At 33.3% G+C, this 26,515-nt stretch overlaps 2 protein-coding genes across 2 annotated transcripts; both read left to right on the top strand.

Annotated features, from left to right (window-relative positions):
- The first annotated feature begins 1,272 nt into the window (after window positions 1-1,272).
- Window positions 1,273-7,057, top strand: LOC120068345 (high mobility group B protein 15-like). Its single transcript, XM_039020083.1, is given in 9 exon segments — window positions 1,273-1,864; window positions 2,051-2,085; window positions 2,088-2,165; window positions 3,715-3,949; window positions 4,251-4,329; window positions 5,176-5,338; window positions 5,421-5,543; window positions 5,749-6,161; window positions 6,256-7,057. Coding segments are annotated over 9 exon segments (1,719 nt in total). The 5' UTR covers window positions 1,273-1,778; the 3' UTR covers window positions 6,763-7,057.
- A 15,313-nt stretch (window positions 7,058-22,370) lies between these two features.
- On the top strand, window positions 22,371-26,076 carry LOC120092903 (ubiquitin-conjugating enzyme E2 D1-like). Its single transcript, XM_039051147.1, has 2 exons — window positions 22,371-22,830; window positions 25,724-26,076. The coding sequence occupies exons 1-2, from the start codon at window positions 22,432-22,434 to the stop codon at window positions 25,952-25,954; spliced, it is 630 nt and encodes a 209-aa protein (XP_038907075.1). The 5' UTR covers window positions 22,371-22,431; the 3' UTR covers window positions 25,955-26,076.
- Window positions 26,077-26,515: the final 439 nt, after the last annotated feature.

Raw genomic sequence — 26,515 nt, 5'->3', positions numbered from 1 at the left:
TAGCCATCATACTCAATTTCACCACAAGAAAAGAGGGGAAAAAAAAGAAGAGAAAAAGAAGAGGGAGACTTAAACCTAGTCATTTTATAATTATTTTGTAGGCCTTTGCACAAAAAGGAAACAAAAAAAAAAAAAAAACCAAAATCACGAGTATATAAACTATGTATAGCTATTTTGCCATCCAAACATAAAATATAGTTAAATTAATATTCGAATATTGTCCAAATAAACACAACTCAATAAGTACAATATATTATTTTTCAAACTATCACTATATCATTGATTAAACTTAAAAAAGAATAATGTGTTGTGTGTGTATATATATGTATATACACACAAAATTAATGGTAAAAATGAATATAAACCTTTTATCTTAAAAAATAACTACTAAGCTATGCTCGTATTGCTACCATCAAATCTATTCAATATAAAAAAATACCAAAATATTTATATTTCTTTTCTTGGCTCAAATATTATTCACACATGTAATGCAATAATATTCTCAAAAGAAAAAAAAAAAACTCAATAAAATGTGGTCCTCTTGATTTTATATTTATTATCACCATAGAAATTCATTAAAAAACTAGATTGAACATTAATTTACAAAAGAAGAAAACGGTTCAGAAAAATTATGTAAAAGGGAAAAAAAAAAAAAGATCCCATAAGATCATAAAAATTTGAATGAATAAAATTAATTCTAGTATGTACATTAATAAATAAAGTAAATACCAAAATAATATAAGTAAAAAAGAAATATCCGAAAATTTATGCTTATGAACAATTAATAACAGTTTGAGAATGAAGAACGAACCCCCCGCCATAACGTATTCCTCATTTTCCTCCATAACTTTCGTATTTTGCGATTCCTAATTTACCCTTCTCCTTCATCCAATATTCTCGCTTACTTCTTGGTTTTCTCTCGCATCAATGTCCTCTTAATTGGGGTTAGTTCCTTCTAAACCTTTCTCTTGTCTAATTTTCTTTTTTTGGGTTTTTTTTTTTATTTATGAATTTCCCCCCCACTCTTATTGCTTTCTTCATTCATCTTTCACTCTATCTTTAATGTATGTACTTCATTCATACTTTTTTATAATTTTCCCCCCTTTAAAACTGTTTATTCTGTCATTTCATCACCTGGGTTGTTTGCATTTTGCATTTCCATATTCTTAAATCAATAATACACATTTTGGAAGACGGATTTAGTAATGAAAAATAATGGACACTAGTATTCTCATCACTATTCTGTCTGGTAATTCCATTAATTTCTACTTTCTTTCTTCTTGATTTGTGATTTTCAATGTGGGGTTTCTTTATTTTAATGAATGGAGGGTGCATTGGGGCATAACCCCACCTTCGAACCCAAAAGTCCATTTACTCATTCATAATAGCCATCTCTTTTGGATTTCCCATTTCTTGATTTTGGGATTTTGAATATTTTTGTTTAATGGGGTTCTTTGAAAAATTTGCAACTTTTGAAATCTGATTTTGTGTCAGATAATGGGGAAATAGATAGGGAGAAGAAGAAGGAAATGAACTTTTTGGCTTTGTCAATTTAGAGGAGACAATTGTTTAATACCCATTAGATATCTTTGGAATGTCAGGGAAAGGTCCATAGCTTTGTACTAGGCCTGAAAACTTTCCCAGCGAGAGAGATTTATTGCAATGGCCTAAAATGGGAGGCTCATCTCATCACCTCTTTTGCTAGCCTCTGTAGGAAAAAGGGTCTGGCTTCTGGGTAGTTCTTTGGGTTCAGCCCCTTGGTTCTCTTAGAGGAATTCATGGCTGTGACAGCTTTGCTGTACCATTTTCTTTTTTGGGTCTTTGAATCTCTACCTTATTACTGGGAGTTATTTCATCTGTTCAGGTAGTTGTGGTGTTTCTTGTTATCTCAGTTCTGAACTTCCAAATTGCATGTTGTTTTTGAAGGGGGTGGGGTATTTATCTCTATGAAGTTTCTGTTGTTTTGTGCCATTTATGAACCTTGCATGCAGTGCATTTGATCCAGTCTTCTATTGCTGTTTTGTTTCTTTTGAGATTTTATATAACATAGTTACAATGCTTGTATGCTACATAAAAGGAATTGTGGAAAGATTTTCTTGCTGACTGGAGGAGACGAATCAAGGGAGAGGGCTTTCTGGTTTTCCAAGACAAATCTATGTATAAAGGTCTCTCTCTGCCTTTATCTATTATTGTTTCTCCCTATTACGTGTTCTCTCTGAGCTTCATTTTGTTTTTTCCATAAGCCCCAGCTTAATAGTGGTAAATTTCAACAAACTCACCACGTTCTAATTCTAAAGAAACTTGGTATTGTATTGTTTAATGGTTGAAGAATAATCTTTTAAGTATATATCAGCCATTTTCTCAGGGCATTCTCCAAGCCAAAACATCAAATATCACCATTTTGTAGCTTCCATCTCTCAACAAATGCACCATCAAGTTAAATCCTCTTTTGATTCACTGGATGCCTGATTCACATTGCATACTCCTTCAACATTTAATGGAGCAAGTTTTCTAGATGAATCGAACTCAACGGCTTGAGACTAGATTCCAGCTTTAATTGTCGCTCGTGGACCCTTTTGGATTGCTGATAACCTTGGCTACATCAACTTCTTGGATGTAAGGTACCACTTTAGCAAAGGTATAATGACATTCCCTGAGACATTCTTGATAAATGCTCCTACTCTAATCTTTTTAGGGCTAAACTGAATAGAAGTATTTGTATTCGAAGTGTATACATTGGTAATTCTCCATCCATCTGGGATATGTGATTTTTGCATCTGTACGTGTTGTTAGCCTCAGACATTCCATTTTAAGATAGATAGGGGCAATATTCTTTGGTACACTTGGGGTTTCTGCCCCTAAGAATGAGCACAATTACTGTCTGGTATAAAGCTTTTGGGGATCTCTTGTTGATAAACTTTAGACAGCAATTATTCACAGATTTCCCCCCAAAATCCCATCACTCTTGAAAAACAAATCCTGCAACCCATCAGGGCTGGGGGGATTTGGGGATATGCATCCAGTTACAGGTCAATGGAACCTCATCCTCGGTGTAGGTAGGTACTAAAGCCTCATTCATTTCATCACTGTCACATGGCTTGAGTCCTCTTAGAAAGCAAGAAACTCAATCACTGCTATCTTACCCATTGAAAGAAACAAGAGTATTGAGTTAACACTCCATTTCAACCTCCTTCACCCGACATCATTATGATTTAGAAAGCTCTCATTTTATTTTTGTTCTTTCTTTAAATGTATGTCCTATAGAACCATTATGTGTTTCTAACCTCTGCCACAACGTATACCAACCTTCATTTGGCTAAACCTTGCTTAGAGAATTTTCTTCATTAAATTTGCAGAATTGTTCTACTGCCTTTCTTACCTGCCTATTTGATTCAACTGGTCTTTGTTAGTAGTTTCCTCAATTTTTTTTATTGCATAGCCCTTTTCTCCCATGGGCTTTCTTACCTCTTAATACAGCATGGGACTTCCCTTTTCCCTGGCTTTCTGCTCTGGTATTTGTGGTGTCTCTTAATCCTGCTGAGTTTTCTATTTGGATAATGATTCTGAAAGGTGTGGGGGCATTCGTCGCTGTGAACTTCTGTTGTTTTTGCCCATTTATGACTACTCTTTGTTCGCAATGCAGCTGGTTCAACTTCTTATTTCTGTTTTTGTTTTCTTCAAATTTTATATAACAGCGACGGATGTGCTGAACAGTTCATTGGTTGATGATAGAAGAGGAAAGAACAGAGGCAAGCTGGGGTATTAGGAAGGAGTTGACCATGGCATCGACTTCTTTTGCTGGCGGGAAGCAACTGCCAGCAATTGAAGTGTCTTCTAACTGTGTTCCATACCCACCACCGCAAACAACATATGATGATATCGTAGCCAATCCGAAGATCTTTATGACATCCTTGGAAAAGCTCCACTCTGTCATGGGAACCAAGTTCATGTATATTTCTTAAACATCTCCTCCTTTACCTGTGGAGTGGACATTGTCATTCATTTAATGGAAGTTGCTCAAATTTTGTTTAAATAGAGATAACAAGTCTTTGTAAATAAATAGTAGTAAAGCCTGATGCTACCTTGTATTCCTGATCTTGACATGGAAGTAAAAATTGATTTTGCATTTTTGAAATTTTTTTATGTACTCATTATGTTTTCTCTTAGGAGCAACTATCTGTTCTCCATTTTCTTGGTTTTGCAATTAGATATATATTTTCTTTTTCACTTTTACCTCCCAAAAAACGCAGGATCCCCATTATTGGTGGGAAAGAACTAGACCTGCATCGGCTTTTTGTGGAGGTTACTTCTCGTGGTGGCATCGAGAAGGTAAAATTGACTTGCTATGAATCTTGTGATCAATGTTTTCATATCTGAAACTTGATGACTGCAATTGGAGTTGGGACTTGTTCTTTATATCTCTAGATGGCAAATATAAGGCGGTTATTTGAGCTTATTTCCAACCTTTTCATTTACTTTCATGATTTTTTAACATTGCTGTACTTGCAGATGATTAGAAGGCTGAGGTTTTTCTATTCCTTCAGTATACATTTTGATGCTATAATCCTTACTGAATGATGTCGATCTGAGTGTGTTTATCAGTTTGTATTGAAATTGATTTCTTTATTGAACAAAGCGTCTGGTATCTAAAAGCATGATAAATATTCTCACCCGACGAGTTATAGGCTTTTTGGTTGAATATGCTTTTAGAGGATTGGTGAAGTGCAAATCAGGGCCTTGCCAAAAGCTGTCACGGCAGCGATTGCGGTTTCCTTGCTGCCTATCAAGGATTTAGTCTACATCTGTAATGCCGGAAGAATATATTGTACCCTTTTTCCCCCAAACAGGATTGATTATGTTTGGTTTGACTTTCCAAATTTTTAAATAAGTGTTTATAAGTGCAAATGAAAAATGTTTAAACACTTGGAAAGTCAATTCAAACGGGCTCTAAATGTCACATATAGCCCCTTTTGTTATGATTTTGGACTCATTTACAATGGTGTTGTGGCATGCTATTAAATTTGTTTGCTATGGTTTTTGCTTCTATAATGTTCCTAACTTCACATGGATAAAACTTAAAAGCTGAATCATTCTGATTAACATTTTAAAACATATTAATTGTTACAAATTCATATTAACCCACAGCATGGTCATGCAACAATCTTGATTTTACAGGTTATAAGAGAGAGAAGATGGAAAGAAGTAACTTCAGTTTTCAATTTTCCTTCGACGGCCACCAATGCATCTTTTGTGCTGAGGAAGTACTATCTTTCATTGCTTCACCATTTTGAACAGATTTACTTCTTTAAAGCTGTGGGATGGACACCACAAATTTCTGGCAAGTGTTAATAGTATCTTTATTTTTTCCTGAAGAGAATGCCATATTCTGCTATTGATTTTCTGACATAACAATCTTTCAGATTCCTCTACTTGCCCAAGTGCAGCGACAATTCCTACGCAAGCAATGACCTCTATGTTGCCGCCATCAGAAAATCAGGCAGCATCCCAGCAACCAAGGAGTACTGCGACTGAACTTCCAGCAGGTGTATTCTATGGTCCTTCAGAAATATACTCGGAATATAAGTTAGGGGACAATATATTTGATTGCTTCAATGCCTTCTTTACAAGTTCATGTCATATGCCACATAAAAACTGCAATTTCTTTCTGTGCTTGCTTTGTATTTTATAGTCGATGACACTCATTTTCTCTCGTTCAGTGCTAATTAGATAATTCTCTTCACCCTACAGTTGCTCCAAGTTCGACATCACCAGCGGGAGGGTTTCCAGTGATCGGAGTCATTGACGGAAAATTTGATAGTGGATATCTTGTTACTGTTACCGTAGGAACGGAGAAGCTAAAAGGTGTGCTTTATCAGGCTCCTTCTGAGCAACCTTCTGAGCAACAAGTTTTACAGTCTGTCGGTGCTTTTGCCAAAGATGTTGCTACCTCCACCACACCAAATGCTCATCGCCGTCGTCGTCGGAAGAAGTCTGAGATAAAGCGGAGGGATCCCGCTCATCCAAAGCCAAACAGAAGTGGCTACAACTTCTTCTTTGCTGAGCAGCATGCCCGACTCAAACCGTTATACCCAGGAAAGGACAGGGAGATAAGCAGAATGATCGGTGATCTTTGGAATAAACTAAAAGAATCTGAAAGAACAGTAAGGATTGCATTCCTTCTCATCTTTTATGCCTTGAGAATTTTGGTCGCATCGTCGGTAGTAGCCGGTGCCGATAATTTTTCTTTACTTGCAGGTTTATCAGGAGAAAGCTATGAAAGATAAAGAAAGATACAGAGTCGAGATGGAGGATTACAGAGAGAAGCTGAGAACAGGCCAAATCATCAGTGATGCAGTGCCCTTGCAGCAGCGACTTCCCGAACCAGACCTCAATATGGTCTATGCTGACAAAAACGAAGAAACCGAGGGCGGCGAGTCTCAAACACCAGATAATGATACAAGCTATGTGGAAGGCGACTCTGGAGAGTATAAAACGGAAGAGAAGGAGGAGGAGGAGGAAGAAGAAGAGGAAGACTCGGAAGACTCAGAAGAAGATGCATCTCCACAAGGAATTGGTAATGTGGACGTTAACATTTTGGCTGAGGAGGAACAGTGCGAGACGAAAACAGCCGAAGAGGATGCTGTTAGAAAAGAGAGTAGCATGGTCCGTGACGATAAAGAAGTTTATGCTGGGGATTCAGTAATGATGGAGGTGGAGGCAAAGACAGAACCAGAACCAACAACATCCATTAGAGAAGATTAAGATACTATACCGCTCAGTTTTTGCAGTGCCTTTTCTTCAATTTTTTTTCCTTTTTCTCCTTTGTCTCTAGCTTCCATTCCTTCTAACCTTCCATTACTTTAGCTAATACTTGTAAAGTTTTCTGACAGCTGTTGAGATTCTTATCAGGGAAAAGTTTTGGATCTTTCCATCAGTTCTGTTTTGGGAAGAAATTTTGTTGCCTTTTGTTGAACATTTCAACTGAATTCATTCCCTGATTTGTTTACAAGTTAAGGTGGCCATCAGTTTTCACTACTATGCCAGCCTTTTAGTTTAATCTGTCTGTAAGTTATTGTTGCAAAGCTCTCTCTCTCTCTGTATCAACTTTGTTGAGAAAATGGAAATGGAAGCTTTGATAAATTTTGGAGAGAGAAGTTTTATGAAAATAGATTTTAGAGAGTGAGTAAAGTTAAAGAATTAAAGATATGTAGAGTAATAAAGACGATTAAGAGAAAATTTAGAGAACTTTTTTTAAAGAAAAAGGTTGAGGAGATTTTGCATAACCGAGCTTAAAAACGCAATATTTGAATAACAAAAATATGTTTTTGAAAAACTGATTTTTGTTGTGAATTTTTGAGGAGCACAATAGAAATATAGATACCAATAAAATATAATTAAAATAAATATAATATATTATAATAATAAAATAAATTAAACATAATATATAAATAAACAAAATAAAATAAATTAACAAAATATAAAATAAGAACGTTCTCTAAATTAGTCCATCTCCAATTTTCATCAACTTTGTCCAAGCAATTTGGCCCGAATGTGCGAACATAATCTATTGAGATCTAGTGGATCAATAAATATCAAGACAGATAACCTATTTGAGATCTAGTAGATCGGATAAATCAAGACATATAACCTATTTGAGATCTATGGGTCAGATAAATATCAAGACCAGATAACCTATTTGAATCTAGTGGATCAGATAAATATCAAGAATCTGCATAATCAACTAGATCAAAATTTGATTTATTTGAATAAAACAAACCCATATCGATCATTCCTCGAAGATAACAGAGTATATGTTTAATTCCGTTCCAATGTTTTTTGTCGGAGAAGAACTATATCGGTATACTTGACGCTTATAAAACGTCAAGTATTAGACTGTCAAGTATAATGTGATTACTGATTTTGAAAAAAACGTCAAGACAAATATTTCTTGATACAATCTCAAACAAGAGCCTCAACCAGTCTATTACGTATGTTAGGTGGAATTCGGTAATTAAAGCCAGTGCTTGATTGGATAGAATAGTAGAAGCACTTCTCCGTCCTTTTGTGGTTGGAGAAAAGGGTTTGTTTTGGCCCAACCGAGACAATTTCATCAACTAAAATAAACAGTTGCACATATTTCAGTCTATATATCAGCCCCAATATATCCAATGTAACTTAACAATTCCATTCTCTATTACCTTTCATGTATATTTGAACGATTCGAAAATTTAAGCCACAATCCACAATAGTATATATTTCTATTCCCCCCCCCCAAAAAAAAAAAAAAAAAAAAAATTCACAAGACTAAAACTATATCCCCCACTAGATGTTTCTTTGAAGTATATAACCTATAATGGCTATGAACAAAACATTTACATGGATTTCTTGCTAAGTTGAACAAGTAAAGTATACATGCTAAGTTGCACACAAGAATAAAATTTCAAAATAAATGAATTACAAAATGATTAAAGAGAGGATAGACTTATAAAATCCTCCCAAAAGCTCATATAGATTTCTTGCTTGTCTTGGTCTCCACTTTGCCTTGAAAAACACCATGACAACATTGTCAATACTTATAACCTCGTGAACAATGTCATAAAGAATGATTAGCCCTAATTGGAACTAATTCCAAAAAGAATATGCAACCCTCATATGAACAATTCCAAAATTACAAGAACCAAACCCTATATGAACACAATTTCAAAATTACAATCAAACTTATATGAATAATTCTAAAATTATAACTATCAATCTCATCTGAATGATTCCTAACTACACCTTGTCCCAAAATGACAAAGTAATACCTATATGTTCAACCTGTATCTTCAGAATCTCACCACCCATACCACATCTTCAAAAAGACCAAACGTGTGAAATTTGTGTCGAGTTGAAGTGCAGGAACGTAACTGAAGGAAGTCAGACACGAGGGTTCTCATGAGCAGCGGAAGGATCTTTCCAAATTTCAATCGTATATGAACATTACAATTACAATCAGAAACGGAAAACTTACGGTTATGCATAAAACAGAACTTACAACATGCTTCAATACATGATCAAGGGAAGAATCAACAAACCTTTGAAGACTCATCTTCAAGTTCCTTGATCACGAACGTTCGAACACAGCAACACAACAACACACGAACGTTTGTCCAATACGACCGCTACATTGCACGATCACAACGAACTCGAACTAAACGATCGCCAAGGTCACGAACACCCCAAACACCACGAACGGCCTCCACAAAACCTCGACTGTGTTGAGTTGAATATGACATTACCAAGAAGGTTACCTTGGTATTCTCGGTGTGAGAATCCAGAGGGTGGGCTATGTGTGGACTTGGTTAGAGGCAAAAATCAGAGGAAGACAATCGTGTAAACGGTTGAGCAAGTGGGAGTTGAAACAACCTATCGTATAGGTCGATGCCCAATCGTTTAGTAAAAGCTATGTGATCGTCTAGTAAAAGCTATGTGATCGTCTAGCAAAAGCTATGCGATCGTTTAGCTCATCGTTTAGCTGAGTGTCTATCGTGTAAGAACACTCCACAATTGTTTAGCTAACTCCAAGCCGTCGTTTAGTAAATCTGATTTACTTGACAATTATTCCGTGAGTACTTTCCGAGATTGGAAATCTCAAATTCACATTACAAATCTTACTAAAATTAGGAAAACATTTCTTCTTTTATCTTACGGTTACCATGAAACTACCAATAACCTCCCACTCAATTGGTTATTAGAGAAAAAGATATAATTATCCAATAATTAATATTATTATAAATATAAATGATAACTAACTTACCATAATATATTTATAACCTATTGTTTTAATATTTCATCTCATGAAACATACAAACCATAACTCTTTTTCTATTCCATGGCACTTATGTAAATCTTATTTACATTAACCCTCCACTAGATGTATCTCATACACCACAGATATTATGTGCCTATTTTAACCAATCAACAATGCGATAACCCTTCATAGATCGCTCGTAAGTACAACTCGACCATTAACCGTTATGCCTCTGTAGTTACATCTAACTCCTTAAGTATCACTGATCCCTCTAATGAACATAAGTCATAGTCCTACTATGACCGAGTCTCTCTTCCAAAGAGAAGCTGTAGCCACTATGTTCAAGCCCCAGAATCAGTCCTTAAGGGAACAATCTATCTACTTACCCCTGCTTTGAGGAACGAGTGAATTCCATCTTGTGTATTGAGTTCCCAGCTCCTAAATCAAACAAGTCCCCAAAAAGGTAGGCATGTTGAGTTGGCAATTTGGCCACTCTCACCCATATAATCAAAGAACCGCCCTTAAAGGCAGGAGTTCCCAAAATACTAAAGATTGAGGTCGTGTTACCTATGGTCGGTTAGGTGAGATGTAAGTCTCTAGTATTAATGGTGTTATATACAGAGACGAATCATCTCGTGGTCTGGTCTTATATAAACTTTTTGTATAAGACACCCTTGCTCGCATGTCTCCACATGAATAGTCAGAATCTACCATCTGTAGTAGTTTACAACACTTGTAAACCTCTACAAAGCGGGCCGTATCCGTAGTGTCACCAGGATCAGGTATCCCACCTTAATCCTTATACTACAGACCTATTTAGGTTATCACTTTAGGCATGATCCACTTGTATATCTCATATACATGCTTAAGTTTACATAAGATAATCATGGAGTTTTGTTTATTGGATATGAGTAAATGCCAGAATAAAATAACAATTATTTTATTCATAAAACAATGTGTATAATTACAAACAACGAGACTCCGGGAGAATTAGGACACCAATCCCAACAATCTCCCAGTTGTCCTAATGCCTCAAGAGACTAATGTACTATACAAGAGAAAACATGTAAAATATACAATAAACTAGGGCATACATCAGTATCATCTCCCACTTTCCCTAACAAGATGCCGCATATCCCACAGACTTAGACTCTCTAGGTGACCCTCGAACACTTTAGCCGTGAGAGCCTTTGTAAAGGGATCAACAACGTTGTGCTCCGATGGAATCTTCATGATTATCACATCACCGGGATGCATAATCTCCCTGATCAAATGGTATTTCTACTCTATATGCTTACCTCGACAATGACTCCGAGGCTCCTTCGGATTTGCCATAGCCCCGCTGTTATCACAATACAGTTGATAAACAAATCCATATTTGGAACAACTTCCAAATCTGAAAAAGAATTTCCTCAGTCAAACAGTCTCCTTAACTGCTTCACAAGCGGCTACGTATTCGGCTTCCATAGTGAAGTCCGTGATACATCCTTGCTTGATGCTTCGCCACATTACAACCTCTCCATTTAGAGTGAACACTGACCCCGATGTCAATTTGTGAGAATCTCTATCGATCTGAAAGTCAGAGTCCGTGTATCCTATAAGGATCAGATCCTTATCTCCATACACGAGCATGTAGTCCTTCGTTCTCCAAAGATACTTAAGGATTGTCTTGACCGTCGTCCAGTGATCAAATCCTAGATTGGACTGATACTGATTGACAATCTCTACTGCATAGAAAATGTCGGGTCTGGTACACAACATTGCATACATTAAGTTTCCTACAGCTGAAGCATAGGGAATCTGTCTCATTTCCTCAACTTCTTGAGGTGTCTTAGGACAATGATCCTTAGACAAAACGATTCCATGCCTTAAGGGTAATAAACCCCTTTTGGAATCCTGCATCGTGCACCTGATCAACATTTGATCGATGTACGATGCATGAGATAGGGCTAACCTCTTGTTCTTACGATCCCGAATGATCTGGATCCCTGGAACATACTGTGCCTCACCCAAAATCTTTCATTTGAAACAGGCCAGCTAGCCATTTCTTAATGCCAGTTAGATACCCTACATCATTCCCAATGAGCAGGATATCATCTATATACAGTACTAGGAAAGCTACTGAGTTGTTGATGATTTTCTTGTAAACACAAGGCTTCTTAACGTTCTGATCAAAGCCAAATGACTTGACCGTAGTGTCAAATATAATGTTCCATGATCGAGACGCTTGTTTCAGCCCATAAATGGACCTATTAAGCTTGCAAACTTTTTGCTCCTGATCTGAAACTATGAACCCCTCTGGTTGAGTCATATAGATGGTATCTTTAAGATTACCGTTAAGAAAGGCAGTCTTGACGTCCATTTTTCATATCTCATAATCATAAAATGTGGCTATGGACAGGAGTATCCTGATAGACTTGATGACAACAGGTGAGAAAGTTTCCTCATAGTCAACTTCTTCGACTTAGGTATAACCTTTTACTACGAGTCTAACCTTAAAGGTTTGCACCTTTCCATCTACACCTCTATTTCACTTATAGATCCACTTACGCCCAATAGGTCTTACCCCATTAGGTGGATCAATAAGCTTTCAAACGTTATTGAAGTACATAGACTCCATTTCTTGGTTCATGCCTTTAATCCATTCATCTTTGTCAACATCCTCCATTACTTTCTTAAAAGACAACGGATCATCGACCCCATCATTAGAAATGACATTCTGGGCTTCAGTTAAACCTATGTAGCGATCCGGTGGGTTCTTAACCCTCCCAATATGTCGGGACAGTCTCAACCCTTAAGTTGTTGACTAGATGTACCGACCTCAACAACTCTTGTTGATTTATCGGCTTGTTCAACAACTCTTATTGAACCTTCAGTAGTCTCAGTCTCACTAGAAATCTCACGCAAAACGAGCTGACTTCGTGGCTTATGATCCCGGATGTGGTCTTCTTCCAAGAAGATAGCATTTGTGGAAACAAACACTTTGTTATCACTCGGATCATAGGAGTATCAACCTCTCGTTTCCTTGGGGTAGCCTACAAAGAGGCAAACCTTCGAACGCAGTTCCAACTTTTTTAGGTTAGTCACTAGCACATGTGCCGGATAGCCCTAAATTCTGAAGTGACATAAACTAGCTTTATGGTCTCTCCACAGCTCAAAAGGTGTTTCAGAAATACTTTTCGAGGGAACGTTGTTTAGGATATAGAATGCAGTCTCCACTGCACCCAAAACGAGTCTGGAAGATGAGCATAACTCTTCATAGACCGAACCATGTCGAACAAGGTTCTGTTTCTTCTTTCTGATACACCATTCTGCTGAGGTGTACTTGGGGCTGATATTTGGAACGCAATCCCATGTCCTATCCATTTTTATCCCTTTACAACATGCACGCAATGCATTTTCCATACTTTCGCCACTACATTATTAGATTGTGGATAACTGTCATCAATGAGAACCTTCTCATCAATTCTTAAGTCTTAGTTAATATATCTCATTATTCCTCAAAGTTAGATCCAAATTTTATCACAATAGATGCAATCAGCAAGTTCATTTCAGATAAATTCTAGTTGCCATTATTCAGAGATCAAGTATGATATATAGTCATGTCAAACTTACCTTCGAACAATGGATACCCCACATAGTTTTTTTTGTAGAAATCAACTCCAGTGTATACAGATGTTGAGATTACAGATGTTGAGATCAAAAGCATACATTCATTATTCATCAGTACCCACACACCAGGAAAGCAGGATGAATTTAGACACTCACGGCAAGAAAAACGAGTTTAGTGGATAGATTTCAGAAAGCACAACAAAACAAAAAATCAAAATCGACGACCTTGGGGCAAAACCCAAACCCAAAAATTTTGAAATCCTCACAGGTCGAGATGTATCCCCTGGAAAATGCAGAGACAATGTAACTATCGCCAATGGTGGTAGGGCTATAACATGGGAGGTGGAGGGGGTTTAGTGGCGGAAGTTCAGAAGCGTGATGGAGTGAAGGAAGGATTTGTGGAGACGAGGCGGTGGAGCGAAGAAGAAGAATGAGAGAACTAGAGGCATGTCGAAGGCTAGGGTTTGAAAAGAGATTTTTGTTAGTATACGGTTTGAAAAGAGATATAGAGATGTGTTATTTTATTGGAAAAAAAAGTATTATTTTTTATATTTTACTTAAAATGAAAAATATGTCAAGTAAGAGCTTTTTATACTTGTAGTATGAGCTTCTTATACTTGACATGAGGAACGTGTCAAACAAGACCTTATATTACTTGACATGAAAAACTTGTCAAGTAATGGTTCACGTAAAAATATCCAAAACATTCCGTCAATCTCTTCTTTTTTAACCCTTTTACTTGAAATTTTCTTTTCTCAGGTCATTACTTGACGGTTTTTCTAAAGAAACGTCAAGTAATTAAAAACTAGAAGTGTCAAGTAATGTAGATTTTGTAATAGTGTGTACTATTAGCAAGATACATAAGTGAACTAGTTGCACTAAGATATTCGTCCATATAAAATCTTTTCAAGACTTTTCCTGTATAAGTTGACTGATGAATAAATATCCTATCTGCTAAATGTTCAATTTGTATTCAAAGACAAAATTTCGTTTTTCTGAGATTTTTCATCTCGAATTCTTTCTTAAGATATTCTATTATCTTTGAAAACTCTTTAAGAGTCCCAAATATATTTAGGTCATCAACATATATAGTTATAATAGCAAATCCTGACTGCGATTTCTTTATAAAAAAACATGGATATATTTGATTGTTTTGATATCATTCTTTCAACAAATATCCACTCAGGTGATTGTACCACATTCATCCTGATTGTTTCAATCCATATAATGATCTCTGTAACTTTATTGAATAAAATTCCCGAGAATTTGATTTATATGTTTCAAGAACCTTAAATCCTTATGAGATTCTTATTTAAATATCATTATCAAGAGATCCATATAAATATGCTGTGACTATATCCATAAGATGCATATTCAGATTTTCATACAAAGTCAGACCAATTAAATATCTTAGTATAATTGTATCTATCACAAGAGAATATGTTTCCTCACAATCAATACCAGGTTGTGAAAAACTTTGTGCACCTAGTCTTGCTTTATTTCTTGTGACCTCATTGTTTTCATTTCTTTTCCTCACAAATACCCATTCGTATCCTAGAGGTTTCATATCTTCTGGTGTTCGAACTAATGATCCCAAAACTTGACGTCTTGAAAGTGAGTTTAATTCTGCCTCGATTGCTTCTTTCCATTGAAGCTAATCTTTTCTATGTCGACATTCTTCAACAGATTTTGGTTAAGGATCCTCATTTTCAGATATTATCAAGACCAACATTATATGCAAAAATGTTGTCAACAACTATATTTGTTCGATTCCATCTTTTTTCCATTATGACATTGTTTATTGAAATCTCATTATTATCTTTAGGTATTTCACCTTCCTCACTAGTCATGTCAATGATTTTTTCATGGGTATATACATCATCAACCAAGTCTTATTGACTATTAATTATTTTTTTTTTGTTTTTAGGACTTTTATCTTTGGAACCCACTAGTCTACCACACTTCTGGTGTGTTCCAGACTCATTATCGACAACTTGATATGTTGGGATATCAATTTTCAATGGAACATTTGCAACTGGTATATGTGATTTAGTTACTTTCTTTGCATCTATAAAAACATTTGTAACTGATTTGCTATATTTTGTAAATGAATTATCTTCTAAACTTCAAGTTCACATTGATTTGTATGGGGATTTAAATGAGATAATAATGATGCATTCCATGTAATTTCTTTTTCCAACTTCTTAATTCTTTCCCCTAATGTTGGAAAATTTGTCTCATTAAATGACAATTAGCAAATCGTGTAGTAAATACATCACCCATCAGGGGTTCAAGATATTTAATAATTGATGAGGAATCATATCCAACATATATTCCTAACCTCCTTTGAGGACCCATCTTAGTACATTGAGGTGAAGCTGAAAGAATAGGTGAATACTCACAATGGAAAACATCGTGTCCCAATTTTGTTTTACAGAACAATAATTAGAGGACAGAAACATAGGGTAAACAAAACCTATTAAGCATACTTTTATTGTGCAATTAGAGAGGAAGGGATTAAAAAATAACTCACATTTGAAGACCAATTCTTTGTGCTCCTCTCCAATTCGAGTCTTCTTCTCCCGATCTCACAAACTCGGCATCCACGTACTCAACGAATAAGAATAGACACCACTAAGGAGTCTTCCCCGTTATTCTCGGGGACTAAAACCATGCAGAGGTGTGAGCTTGCACTTAAATTTGGCACGAGGGAAGGAGGAGAGAATTTTTCTAAGAAAAATTTCTGTAGAACCCAGAGACAAGAAGAGGCAGGAAGAAGAAGCAGTTCATCTTCTTTCTTCAATTTTTTTACGTAAAAAACATGAGATTGAGGGTTGAGGGAGTTATAATTCCATTTTTTTAAAAATTCAAAATTCAAATTAAAAAATTTGAATTTTAATATATATATATATATATTAACTACCTTAATATATATATAAATATTAAACTATATGTTATATCACATATAACATATAACCTATAGTATATACTTTATCACATATAATATAACTATAGTTTTTATATAAATCACATTCATATAATTTAATATTTGAATCACATCCAAATAATAACCTCTCTCATCAAACTATATAAATTTAATATAAATCATATTCATATTAATTTTAACATATAGTTCTATATGAATTATATTTACACAATTAATATTTGAATCATATTCAAATATTTATTTCTCTCATAAGACTATATAAATTTAATATGCATCATATTCACATTAAATTTTAACATATAAATCATATTCATATAATTAATATTTGAATCATTCAAATATTTATTTCTCTCATAAAATTATATAATGTATCAACATATATTATATTTTATAGTGTATCTATATACATTATTTAATTGTATCTTATACAATTAATTTTCTTTAATTAATTTGACCAATTCAAATTAAACCAAAGTTAATTTGATTCCCATCAGTCCTCATTGAGCTAACGAGAGGATCTTATGGATCTATAGATTGAAGCTATGAACCACAGATACTTCATGTGAGGCAAAGAATCAGTATCAGACATGTATCAGATACCGATACTTCCAGATCTTTCCAGATACGTATCTGACACGCAATTTGATGTATCTATTTCTACATATATTTTTTTTAAAGAAAAAAGACAAGCAACTCATCTAATATTTCCCAATAAAAAACTAGGCAACCTATTTAAAAAGCTCACTACTCGAGTCCAAGACTAAAAGGAAAAAAATTAAATAAATAACTGACCAAACCTTAGGCTAGAATCATCTAATCTCCATCTTCACATTTGAGTCCTCACAAAATCCACAAAAATATAAACTATTTGGATATCTTCAACAATTCAATGAAGAAGTTATTCATTTTATCTTCATACGTCTCCCTCTAATCTTCTTCTTTGCAATATGATCACTTTTCTATTGCATTTTATTAACTATTGTACTTCAACATCTTAGATGTTGATTTTTTTGTATTGCATTGCAGTGTTTGTATTCTATTTTGTGCTATTATTATTAACTTGTATGCTAAATTTATCTATATCCTAGATTTTTTTAAAGAAAAAGAAAATGTATTTTCAACGTATCACAATCCTCGCTTTTTAGAAATATATATATTAAAAAATATATAAAAAATGACGCATCCTTAGACGTATCCGTATCTTAGTTTTTTAGAAATTGATGAATCGCTGTATCCGATCGTATCCGTATTGTGTAGCCATATCTGTATCTGTGCTTCATAGGATTGAAGCTCCAATGATAGGAGATTAATTAATTAGACCATTTTAATCAAATTAATCAACATTCATTAACTGTCGGCCACTTCGCTAAAGACTGATAGCTGAATTCTTCGCACTATAGATATATTTCTGTGTCCATTAGATATAGCCAATCAACAGTGCATTGACCATTCACAAATTGCTCGTATGTACAACTAGGTCAAATTACCATTTTACCCCTATAGTTACATCTAACTCTTTAAGTACCACTGATCCCTTTAATGAACAATTAGTCATAGTCCAACAATAACTGAACCCCTCTCGGGTCAGGAAAGGATGAGATGCCTCATTGTTTAAGCCCTAGAATCAGCCCTTAAGGGAGCAATTTATCTTCTTACTCTAACTATAGGGAAGAAGTGAATTCCTTCTTTGTGTAGTTGTGTTCCTAACTCCCCAATTAGACGAATCCTCAAAATGGTAGGCTTATTGAGTTGATGAATCTGACCACTCTCACCCATACAAATCAAAAGATCGCCCTCATAGGCAGGAGTTCAAAACTCACTTAGGATTAAGGTCAAGTCACCTATGGTCATCTTGGTGAAATGTAAGTCTCTTCTAGCAATGACGTTATAAAAAGAGACTTAACATTTCATGGTTTGGTCTTTATACAAACTCTTTTAAGATACCCCTGCTCACATGTCACTACAAGAATGATCATGATCAGATCATTTGTAGTACTTTACAACAATTGCAACAACTACAAAGCGAGTCGTATCAACAATGTTAATAGGATAAGACACCTAACCTTATCCATATACTACAAACTATTTACTTTATCACTTAAACATGGTCGACTTGTATGTCTCCACATACATGTTTAAGTTACATCAGATAGCCTTGGATCTTAGGTTAATGGATTATTTCACAAGTAATATAAAATTAATCGACCATTGATTCAACTAACATAAAGCTAGGGCATACACCTAATGCGTACAAGTGATGCTGCATGCAAAATAGTATGTCCCCATACATATGTAGGAAGCTTAGCTCTCATAAGCAATGGTCTAGCAATTAACTAAAAACGTTTTATGAATGATTCTGCTAAACCATTTTGTGTATGAACATGAGCTACAAGATGTTCAATACTTATCCCAATTGCCATACAATAATTATCAAAAGCTTGGGATGCAAATTCACCAACAGTATTAAGACGAATGGTCTTAATTGTATAATCATGAATTGTGCTCTTAACTTAATTATTTGAGCAAGTAATTTTTCAAATGCAAGATTTTGACTTGATAATAAGCACACGTGTGACCATCTGCTAGATGCGTCTATTAATACTATAAAATATCTAAATGGTCCACTTGGTGGGTTAATAGGTCCACATATATCACCATGAGTTCATTCTAAAAATGCAGGTGATTTAATCTCCACTTTCACTGGTGATGGTCTAATGATAAATTTGTCTTGAGAGCAAGCATCACATGATAATTCATTAGATTAAAGAATCTTCTAGTCCTTCAATGTATGTCCATTTGAATTCTCAATAATTCTTCTCATCATTATAGACCTTGGATGACTTAATTGTCATGCCAAATTGTAAATATGTCTAGATTTATGAACTTCAGGTTCATTGTTGCATATGTTTCAATTACTCGTCTATGAGTATAATATAATCCAGAAGATAAAGCAGACAACTTTTCCAATATATGTTTTTCATATGAGACAGTAGATATGATATAAAGATACTCCATATTATTCTTAGATATGATATAAAGATACTCCATATTATTCTTTCTATCAGTCTCAATATGATAACCATTGCAACGTATATCTTTGAAACTAAGTAGATTTCTCTTTGATTGACTAGAGAACAATGCATTGTCAATTGTAAATTTTGTTCCTCTAGGTAAAAGAATATTTGTTTTTCCAAATCCTTCAATTAGGTTTACAGAACCTAATATTATATTGACTTTTGTTTCCAACAATGTTAGTTTAGAAATTTTACCTGTAAGTATTGTATGTGTAGTTGTACTGTTTGTCAGACATAGATCTTTTTTACTCATTTTTTAGTCACCCAACATATAAAAATGATTCAAGTTTCTTTATTAAAAGAAAATAATTGCAATAAAAAAAATAACATTTGGAATATACAAAGGTTAACATCTACTAAGAGGGGAAAAACATACAGATGGAAAAAAAACAACATTAAGTCTAGATAATTTCAAAGTCAAAGGAAACATCATCAATTCTGTCGAGTTTCTCTTCAGGAGATTCAAAGAAGTCTGCCACATCCAAATTTGTCATATGAGATGGGTCAAATATGTCATTATCCTGGCATGCAAAATTTGCTTCCACATTTTTCTCTTTTTCCTTCAGGGATGCTTGATAGAGATCAACTAAGTGTTTTGACGTATGACAGGTACGTGACCAATGCCCAGTCATTCCGCATTGAAAGTACTTATTTTCAACACCTTTTGAACTCTTATCTTGTGGAGCTTTTTCCATTGCGATTATCATTTTGTGTGGTTCTTCTGAAATTTGAATGATTAGAACGATCATCAAGAAAATAATAATTATTTCTTCATCTACCACAGTCACGACCTCGACCACGACCATGACCTCGACGATGATTATTATTAAAATTCACAACATTCACTTCAGGGAATGATGTCGTTCCGGTTGGTCGAGATTCATGATTTTTCATTAATAACTCATTATTTTGTTCGACCACGAGAAGACATGAAATTAGTTTAGAATATTATTTAAAACCTTTATCTTAATATTGTTGATGCAGGAGCATATCGAGACGTGAAATGTAGAAAATGTCTTATCTAACATATCAACATCAGTAATTTTCTCTCTGAATAACAACATCGAACTGATTTTAAATAATGCGAAGTTGTAATCACTTACTGTCTTGTAGTCTCAAGTGCATCCACTCATAACGAGCTTCAGAAAGAATAACTTTTTTTTCTTTAATTTTTATAATCATACCTTTCTTTCAATTTTTTCCACATGATATGTGGATCTTTTATTGTAAGATACTCCATTTTCAATCCCTCGTGGAGATGATGACGAAGGAAAATCATAGTTTTTGCTTTGTCTTAATTGGATGTTATATTTCCTTATTTAATAGTCTATCCAAGATTCATAGCATCTAGGTGAATTTCAGCATCAAGTACCCATGACAAATAACTACTGTCGTTAATATCACAAATTCTAATTTTGTGAGATTTGTCATGACAACACTATCATAAAATATTGTATTTATATTAGAAATCGAATAGATATTAAATAAGCAAAATAACATTAAATTTATTAATTATAACGAAGAGGAAAAAATCGACATACCTTTAGAATCTACCTTTAGCAGGAAAAACAGTAGAAGCACGTGCTGATAACGTATTGTGAACTTAAGGGGCACAATTGGAACACAAATACCAATAAAATATAATATTAACATAAATTAAATATAATGTATAAATAAACAAATTAACAAAATATAAAATAAGAAATTTCTCTAAATTCTCCATTTTCTCCAATCTTTTTGAATTGATCACCAATATGTGTCTTTCAAAATCCACAAAATGCTGTTATTTATAGGCAATTTGGCAAGTAAGAAATGAATTATATGGACACTAACAGTGTGTAATCTTGAGACACATGAGCAATATATGAAGTAATGGGTAAGTGACATATGATCAATGGACACTAATAATGCTGCATTATACCTAATTTAACATATTTATAATAATTTTTTTTCTTTATTAACTTTTGTAATTTAAAAAATGCCTTTGAAAGTAGAAAACAAAAAATAGGATTAGTTTTTAAATAATTATTGTTTTTTAATGATTATCAAATGACTCTTAATCTTTTGCTTTTTTTAGTACGACCGTTAGTTCTCCTCTATAAAATATGGATACAAATATAATACATGGATATTATATGAACATAGTGTCACAAAACAAATACGTGGAATCCATGCAAATTTCTTTCTTTCTTCGCTTGATACTTTACAATCACGAACAACATAACATATCTCCTTCAATACAAACTTGTTTTAGGTAAATGATAACTTATTTATCCGTTTTTTTAAGTTCTTTCCAACCATGCTTATAAATTGAACAAAATTTCAAAGGAGTTCGATTCTCCATTCCCAAAAACCTCCAAAGTTAAAACTTTGACATGTCATAGCTTGAGTTGACAAAATTGGATGACTTTTTTATTCTCCATAATTTAGGGAGTACGTTGTTACCAATTAGGGGCCATATGTAAATGACCCAACTTTAATCGCCATTGAACTTACATTTTTATTGAGTAACCCCATTTCCTCTTTTTTTTTTTCTTTTTTTTTTTTTTTAAAAAAAAAAACTTTACATTTACCAAAGAACTCCATCTTCCCCTCTATCTCTATTTTTTACATTTACCAAGTAACTTCATCTTACTTTTTTAATCAACTTTTCATTGTTATCAAGAAGCTCAATTTTGCAACTCTATACTACAAACACAAATTTATTAACTCTAACATATTAATCACAAACTTATTAACTCTACGTAATGGGCCAAACGTTCTTCTATTAAGTTGGAGGGACTTGTTTAGTTTATTCGAAGTTAAGTACCAAAAGAAAAAGGAGAGAAATCTCAAACTTGGTGACTACGAAGGAAGCAACCACGTACAAATGGTAGGTCCATTTTGCCAAAAATTTCCAATTCAAAAGTCAAGTCAAGTAAACGCTTATATAACACTTTTTTTTCTTACCATTTTTCTAAACTCCTCTCTTCACAATCTCCATCCAATTTTCTTCTTTCCGCCGCGCCATGTTTCCTTCCCGTCTCCGCCGTTGCTTCTCTTCAAATCCCTCCTCTTCCTCCGCCTACCGCCGCCTCTACTCCCCTCCTCAACCGATCTCCGACACACTCTCTCCCCAGCCAAATCCTTCGCCGTCGCCGATCTGGCCGATTTCGATCGGCGACGGTGGAAGCGGAAATGAAGAAAAATCTAGTGCGATGTATCGGATTGAGAATGAGTTGAGAGCGATGAACGAGGAGGCGGCGACGCACTGCAGTTTCGGACCGGTGGGCGACGATATTTTCCGGTGGGAAGGGGTTGTGATTGGGCCTGCTTGTTCTTGCTATGAAGGGGGTATTTTTCAACTTTCAATTCAATTTCCCTCCAACTACCCCTTAAGACCTCCCTACATCAAGTTTCTAACCAAGGTTAGTTATGTCCATTTTCGTCATTTTATATTAAATCCTTTTTTTTTTTGGCCTGTTTCGGAATCGCATTTTGGAAAAACTAACCTATTGTTAAATGTTTGGTTTTAAAATTGCCAAAAAACTTTCAAATTTTTATTAATATCTTATTACTTTTAGAAAAATTTAGGTTAAAATATCATTTTTGTCTCTATACCTTAAAATTTATTTAACTTTAGTTTGTTTACTCCTAATTTTAGTTACTTTTTGTAATTATTAAATTTAACCTCTAATTTTTTTTTTCAAAATAAAAATGTAATGAAAAATGTACTATAAACTATTACTCGAAAAATTTTACATTTACTCGAAATATAAGAACTAAAACTAGACATTTGAAAGCGTAGGATTAAAACTGTATAAACTTCAAAATATAGGGACCAAAATAATATTTTAATCAGAATGTTTTTGCCATTAGTATATGAATGAAACTAGAGATGATAGTGGGTTAAATTTCCTGGATTTTGAAGTCAATCGAGTACCAAATGGTTGATCTTGGTTTAAAAAATAGGAAATCAAATTGATGTCCAATAATGACAAAAATGGTTCGATTTTTTTTTTTTTTATCATTCATGTTTTATATTGATTTGATTTTCGATTTTAGATCCCATCAAGATTTTAACATGATGTTTTCTTCAACTCAAAAGTTGGCCAGTCTCTTTAAAGTAATATACTAAAAATTTCAAATAATACATTGTCTATTTTAAGGTTTATATTATATATATCATTGGTTAAATTTGATTTTGATTGGTTTTCAACGAAAACTAAGCCAAATCAATAATTTTTTGTTTCCTCTAATTACAAACCAATATGTCCAATATTATACTAAAAAATCAAATCAAATTAGTGAAGGCTTGGATTGATTTAATTTATTAAACTTTTGGTTTTTTGTTGCACTCTTAATGAAAGCTACTAGTACATTGTTTAAAAAATACTATCTTGAACCGTTAATCTACATTTTCTCACCTCTCCAAAATACTCTTGAAGAAGTTGCATTAATATTCTTAATATTTTTTTTAAAGAAATAAATAAAAAGTTCTCTTATATGGTAATATTTGGATGGAAACCATTGATTTATACTTTATCACCTCTTTCTTTCATTTCTCTTCTGGCTCTATTTCAATTTATGATATCTAACATGTTTCATTTCTCATGCACCTCGCTTATTCAATACCAAAACTTTCTCCATTCCTCCTAATTTTTTCCCTCTATTTTTACATATTAACATTTTAAATAAATCAAAGAAACTATCTAACTTATGTATGAAAATTTTCAACACCAAAATAGTCTTTTTTTTTTTTAAGTTATAAAGTTATATATATTTTTTTCACATGGCCAATTCTTACACCAATCTCATCAGCCAAATAAGACCAAAAACTTAAAATTATAAAATCTCACACAATTTTATAAAGTCCTAATATAATTAACTCTAATCAAAGCTAAGCAAAGCGATGAATCACTAGATACAAAAAAGAGTCGAAAAAGGAATATCATTTTCGATCATAGGGAATGCTCTTAATTGATCACAACAAATAGACTAATTTGAACTACAAAATGGATCAACAAAATCTTCAATGCAAAAAAAAAAATTTGGTAATGCTCATGTTTTCTTTCTTTTCATTCTACTAATTATCTTCAAAGTTATGATATAAATTTTCAACGTGTCTGTCTTCTAGTGTATTAAACCCAAATGACGTATTCTCACACTCAACTACCAACGTACAATTTTTTAAAATGTTTAAGTCTTGAAATTTATTAGTGGTTCTCGTACCATTAATGTCTTTTCTTTACGTTATAACCAATACACCTTGATTGAAGGAGGTAGTTTTACGTACTTGAGAATGGAAAATAGGAAGAAGAAGAAAGAGAAAAAAAAAGAGGGAAAATAGGAAGTGTGGGGCCATAGATCAAACATAAAAGAGAGATTTTAACATTTGTTTTTTTGTACTTTTGTTCATAATTTTTTTATTTAAAGGATGAGGGATTTAATGTAATATTTAAAAATTCAAGAATATTTTTGAAATAAGATACTAATGATTTCCATTCATATATTAACGATAAAAGTATTTTTTAAAAATGTTTAAGAGTTTTAATGAAATTTTTGAAAGTTTAGAAATATTATTAAAAATTTGAAATAACATACTAATGAAAATTCCATAAAAAAATTAATGATAAGAATATTTTTTAAAAACTTTTTTTTAATAAAGTTGAAGGGTTACTAAAATTTTGAAAGTTGAAGATTATTTTTTAAACAAAGTATGGGTTCACAGTTTTATTTATTTATTTATTTATTTTTTTTTAGGATTAAAAGTATATCTTTTCATGGTAGGTAAGTTGAGGATTTTATCTTATTTGTACTATGTTAGTAGATTATGTTACTTAAAACAAATAAAAAGAAAAAGAAAAAAAGAACAATGCACTTTTAACATATTATAAATATATTTTTCCAAAGAACTTCTTGAGAAATTTAAAATTTAAATGTATACCTATAGTATATATTTCTTTAAACCTTATAAACCATTGATGACTATAATTAGAGTATTGTCATATTTTATTTTAGAGTTTGATGTTTAAAATTTTAATTTGCTAAACCTACCAGATTTTAGGAGAATATATAGAATTTTTAGTCAAATTTCAAAAACAAAAACAAATTTTTAAAAAGTTATTTTTTTTTAATTTTCAAAATTTAGCTTGGTTTATTGAAAATTAGGTAACAAGGTGGAAATAGTGTCTAATGATTATCAAACGCGACCTTAATTTTGACACTTATGTACTTTGTATAAAGAATAGATTTGCCTTTCTCCTTCCTCATTATCTCTACTAAGAAGAACTTCCATGTATGTTTCTTTGATTGCAACAGATATTCCATCCAAATGTAGGGTCAGATGGAACCATTTTTATGGACATATTGAATGAAAATTGGTCTTCAGCATTGACTATTGAGAAACTTCTACTTTCAATATGCTCAATCCTTTCAAACCCAATTCCTCAAGGCTCCATTAACGAAGCTTCTACAATGTACCTCGATAATTGGCTTAATTACAGTAAGATTGCAAGAGAATGGACCAAAATATATGCCATGCCAAATTGATCATCTCACCTCTAAACAAACGCCATTCTATTGTAAATATTGTTTACTATATGGACTAAATAGTATGTAATGAATGATATCATTCAATTGGTTTTAGGGCTCCTAAAAGGTTGCATTTTTAACTTGGTAAATGTCTTCTGTTATTTCTGCCGAGCCCAACATTGTATTTGATTGTATAATTATTTATAGTTCTGTATAATTGATTGTGTCTACTCTCATTAATAACAAGTTCATTCCCTTCATTGATAATTAATTGTTAGGGTAATTACAATTGGTAACATTTTTAAGAATAATAATCAAATGTATAATATCATTTTAAAAAAAAATTACAAATATAGACAAGTCCATCAACGATAGACTCCCAAGTCTATAGCGATAGACTTCTATCGTTGATAGACTCTGATAGACTCCTACTAATAATATGATCTATCACTGATAGACAATTTAAATTTGGTCATATTTGTAATTTTTTTATATTATGTTATATCTGTTGATACTTTGGATCTAATGTTTATATTTGCAACTGTTCCTAATTATTATTGATGTTAGCTTGTTCAAATG

The sequence above is a fragment of the Benincasa hispida genome, chromosome 12 (genome assembly GCF_009727055.1).
Source record: "Benincasa hispida cultivar B227 chromosome 12, ASM972705v1, whole genome shotgun sequence".
Lineage (NCBI taxonomy): Eukaryota > Viridiplantae > Streptophyta > Magnoliopsida > Cucurbitales > Cucurbitaceae > Benincasa > Benincasa hispida.
The sequence above is the reverse complement of the archived record's forward strand: the minus strand, read 5'-3'. Positions and strand labels throughout refer to the sequence as shown.

Bases quoted from the DNA above. Each gene is read 5' to 3' on its own strand.
- LOC120092903 (XM_039051147.1), top strand. From the start codon at position 22,432: ATGTTTCCTTCCCGTCTCCGCCGTTGCTTCTCTTCAAATCCCTCCTCT. The intron at 22,831-25,723 runs GTTAGTTATGTC...TGATTGCAACAG, and splicing joins ACATCAAGTTTCTAACCAAG to ATATTCCATCCAAATGTAGG.